Below are 4,968 nucleotides of genomic sequence, written 5' to 3' on the forward strand. Positions count from 1 at the left end.
AGAGGCTGCCTAACCCTTGGGAAAATTTGACTTTGTTGTATTCTGTCGTGCCAATTGTTGATTCTGAAAACTAAATTTCTGTAATTCTGTGTTCTCAGCCACCAGAGCCACTACCTAGGGACGTGAGAGGACGGGGCCAAGGTATAGGTCGAGGTGTAGCTTGTATGGTAGTTGGAGCAGCACCTGTAGCACCACCAGTTGTTCCAGCTTAGGAGCAAATTCCAGATATAGCTGAGCTGATAGGACCAGCTCAGGCACCAGCTATGCCCATTGAGATTCTAGGCCTTCAAGAGACTGTGGCCCAGATATTGACAGTTTGCACTAGCCTTGCTCAGGTGGTTTCGGCTAAGGCCGCACTTACCACTTCTCAAGTCGGGGGAGGTACTCTAACCCCTGTTGCCCGTACTCCAGATCAGGTGGTATAGAGACTTGAGATACCGGGGCACTACCAGCCCAGCTGGCTGCAGCTGTTCAGGTCCCTATAGTCCCTGTTATAGCAGATGATGAGCAGCGGAGACTTGAGAGATTTGGGAGGCTTCGACCTCCATCATTTAGCGGTGCTGAATCACAGGATACTTAGGGTTTTCTAGATAAGTGCCATCGAATGCTTCAGACATCGGGTATTTTGGAGACCAGTGGGGTCTCGTTCAATACTTTTCAGTTTTCTGGGGCTGCCTTCAGATGGTGGGAGGCTTATGAGAGATGTAGGTCGGTCGATGCAGTACCACTTACATGGAAGGAATTCTCCGTTCTCTTTTTTGAGAAGTTTGTGCCGCAGTCTCGTAGAGAGGAGCTGCGCAGACAGTTTGAGCAGTTACATCAGGATAGCATGTCTGTGATGCAGTACGGGATGAGGTTTTTTGAGTTGGCTTGTCACGCTATTTGGTTGGTTCCCACTGACAGGGAAAGGATTAGGAGGTTCATTGATGGCCTCACATATCAGCTACGATTACTTATGACTCATGAGAGAGTATCTAGTGCTACATTTGATGAGGTAGTTGATATTCCTAGGCAGATAGAGATGGTTTGTATCCAGGAGTATGGAGAGAGGGAGGCCAAGAGCCCTCGTGTCTAGGTGATTTCAGCGGTGTTCCTTCATGGGGTCAGTTTTACTGCGGTAGGAGTCGTCCTTACAGACACTCTCAGGCGGGTCGTCCAGTTCACCGTGGTGCATCATCCAACCAGGGTTCATATAGTTCTCATCAGGGCCAGTCATCTCTCAGTGCCCTGCCAGCCCAAAGTTCATCCCGTACTCCTTCAGTTCAGGGTTCATTGCATCGAGTGCTTCTAGCAGTTATTCTGGTTCTCGGGGCCCAATTAAGTCAGCACCACCACTAGTACCGGGGAGCTGCTTTGAGTGCAAGGAATTTGGTCATATGTTGAGAAAATATCCTCGTCGCTCGGGAGGTCCATTGCAGTAGAGAAGTCAGGCTATGACTTCAGCACCAGTTACTTCACTACCCGCCCAGCCAGCTCGGGGTGGGGGTCAGTCAGCTAGGGGTCGCCCAAGAGGGAGAGGTCGATCAGGTGGTTGTCAGGCCCGATTCTATGCTTTTCTTGCCAGGCCAGATATCGTTGCCTTAGATGTAGTGATCACAGGTATTTTCTCAATGTGCCACATGGAATCTTCTATATTATATGACCCTGGTTCAACTAATTTGTATGTATCATCATACTTTACTCATTACCTGGATATGCCTCATGATTCCTTAGTTTCACCTGTTCGTGTATCTACAGCGGTGGGATATACTATTATTGTGCATCGTGTATATCGATCTTGTGTGGTAACCATTGGGGGACCAGAGACTAGAGCTAATCTCTTATTTCTCGGTATGGTTGATTTCGATGTAATCATAGGTATGGATTAGTTGTCTCCATGTCATGCTATTCTGGATTGTCATGCAAAAACCGTGACGTTGGCGATACCGGGGTTGCCGAAGGTCTAATAGAGAGCTTCTCTAGATTATGTTCCCAACAGGGTAATTTCTTATTTGAAACCCTAGTGTATGGTTGGGAAGGAGTGTTTGTCATATTTGGCTTTTGTGAGAGATGTAGATGCAGATACTCCTACTATTGATTCAGTATCGGTAGTGAGAGACTTTCAGGATGTATTTCCTGCAGACCTGCCGGGTATGCCACCCGACAGGGATATTGATTTCGATATTGACTTGGTGTGAGGAACTCAACCCATTTCTATTCCTCCGTATCGTATGGCACCATCTGAGTTAAAAGAATTGAAAGAGAAACTTCAAGAGCTTCTTGATAAGGGGTTTAATAGGCCTAGTGTGTCACCTTGGGGTGCACCAGTTCTATTTGTGAAAAAGAAAGATGGTACTATGCGGATGTGTATCGATTACAGGCAGTTGAACAAAGTTACAATCAAGAATAAGTATTCTTTTGCCGCTTATTGATGATTTATTTGACAAACTTTAGGGAGCGAGGGTATTCTCCAAAATTGATTTGAAATATGGGTATCACTGGTTGAAAATTCGGGATTCGGATATTCTAAAGACGACATTTAGGACTCGTTATGGTCACTATGAATTTCTTGTGATGTCATTTGGTCTAACCAATGCCCCAGCAGCATTTATGCACCTGATGAATAGCGTATTCTAGCTGTATCTTGACTCATTTGTCGTGGTATTTATTAATGATATCCCGGTGTACTCACGTAGCCGGGAGAAGCATGCACAACACTTGGGCATTGTATTACAGAGGCTGATAGAGGAGAAACTATATGCCAAATTCTCTAAGTGTGAGTTCTGGTTTAGTTTGACAGCATTCTTGGGACACATAGTGTCTAGTGAAGGGATTAAGGTGGATCCAAAGAAAATTGAGATTGTTCACAGTTGGCATAGACCATCTTCAGTTACTGAGATTTGGAGTTTTCTCGGCTTGGCCGGTTATTATCGTCGCTTCATGGAGGGATTCTCGACTATAGCATCGCCTATGACTCAATTGACCTAGAAAGGTGCTCCGTTCAGGTGGTCGGATGAATGTGAAGAGAGCTTTCAGAAGCTCATGATAACTTTGACTACAACTCCAGTATTGGTGTTGCCTACAAGTTCAAGGTCTTATACTATGTGTTATGACACGTCACGTATTGGTCTCGGCCAAGTGGTTATAGAAGACGGTAGGGTGATTGCCTATGTATCCGGACAGTTAAAGGTACATGAGAAGAATTATCAAGTCCACGACCTTGAGTTAATAGCTATTGTTCACGCCTTGAAAATTTGGTTGAATTACATGTACGGTGTCCATTGTGAGGTTTATACCGATGACCGGAGTCTACAACATCTGTTTAAATAGAAGGAGCTTAATTTGCAGCATCGAAGGTGGTTAGAGGTTCTTAAGGATTATGACATCACCATTCTCTGTCATCCCGGAAAGGCCAATGTGGTGGCCGATGCCTTGAGTCGTAAGGCGAAGAGTTTGGGCAGTTTAGCATATTTACCGGTAGCAGAGAGGCCTTATCCTTGGATTTTCAGGCCTTGGCCAACCAATTTTTTAGTTTGGATGCTTCCGAGCCAAATCGAGTTCTGGATTGTGTGGTTTCTTGGTCTTCTGTATATGATCGCATCAGAGAGCGCCAGTTTGATGATCCTCATTTGCTTGTCCTTGAAGCCATAGTTCAGCACGGTGATGCCAAGGAAGTCACTATTGGGGATGACGGTGTATTACGGATGCAGGGCAGGCTATGTGTGCCTAATGTAGATGGTTTGCGTGAGTTGATTCTTCAGGAAGCTCACAGTTTGCGGTACTCTATTCGTCCAAGTGCCGCGAAGATGTATCTGGTTTTGAGGCAACATTAAAGGTAGAGTCGAATGAAGAAAGATATAGTTGGGTTTGTAGATCGGTGTTTAAATTGTCAATAAGTGAAATATGAACATCAGAGACGGGAGGATTGCTTCAGAGACTTGAAATTCTGGAGTGGAAATGGGAGCATATTACCAAGGATTTCGTAGTTGGACATCCACGGACTTTGAGGAAGTTTGATGCTATTTGGGTGATAGTGGATCGATTGACTAAGTCCGCGCAATTTATTCCACTGGGTACTACTTATTCTTCGGAACGGTTGGCTAAAATATATATCCACGAGATTGTTCGCCTACACGGTGTGCCAATGTCCATCATTTCAGATCGGGCACGCAGTTTACATCAAAGTTTTGGAGAGCAGTGGAGCAAGAATTAGGTAAACACGTTCAGCTAAGTACAACATTTCACCCTCAGACGGACGGACAGTCCGAGCGCACTATTCAGATATTGAAAGATATGCTACACGCTTGTGTCTTTGATTTTGTAGGTTCTTCGGATAAATTTGCCACTGGCATAGTTTGCTTACAATAACAACTACCAATCGAGCATTTAGATGGTTTCGTTTGTTTGAGCCTGGTGAGACTAGACTATTGGGTACTTATTTGGTTCAGGATGCTTTGGAGAAGGTTAAATTGATTCTGGAGCGACTTTGCACGCCGCAGTCTAGACAAAAGAGTTATGCTGACCGGAAGGTCCGTGATGTTGCTTACATGGTTGGGGAGAAGGTTCTGCTTAGGATTTCACCTATGAAGGGTGTGTTGAGGTTCGGGAAGAAGGGCAAGTTGGGCCCTCGATATATTGGGCTGGTTAGAAAAATTATGATTTTTTGTAAGGAATTAGATTAGATTTTGCTCAGTCTCATACTTTCACCAGTATACTCTTGTGCCATGTGCTAAAATGACTCATTAATCTCTAATGATATTATCTTTATTTTCTTAGAAAATTCAGACTTACAAAAGAGATTTCTCAGGGAAGAACCTGGTTCATCAAGTTTACTTGGTACGTACTCTCCTCTCTGCATATTTTGAAATAATTGTATTTGGATTATGATTAAGAGGCGAGTCCCGTTCAATCCTAAACCCTTCGATCTTATTAGTTACGAAATGGACCGGTTCCATTCGACATAGTACAAACCACGTTAACTGCCTAGAT

General features: G+C 44.4%; 1 protein-coding gene across 1 annotated transcript; it reads left to right on the forward strand.

Annotated features, from left to right (window-relative positions):
- The first annotated feature begins 604 nt into the window (after window positions 1-604).
- LOC138902290 (uncharacterized) lies at window positions 605-1,075 on the forward strand. Its single transcript, XM_070190134.1, has one exon. The coding sequence runs from the start codon at window positions 605-607 to the stop codon at window positions 1,073-1,075; it is 471 nt and encodes a 156-aa protein (XP_070046235.1).
- Window positions 1,076-4,968: the final 3,893 nt, after the last annotated feature.

Source organism: Nicotiana tomentosiformis, chromosome 12 (assembly GCF_000390325.3).
Source record: "Nicotiana tomentosiformis chromosome 12, ASM39032v3, whole genome shotgun sequence".
NCBI classification, from domain to species: Eukaryota; Viridiplantae; Streptophyta; class Magnoliopsida; order Solanales; family Solanaceae; genus Nicotiana; species Nicotiana tomentosiformis.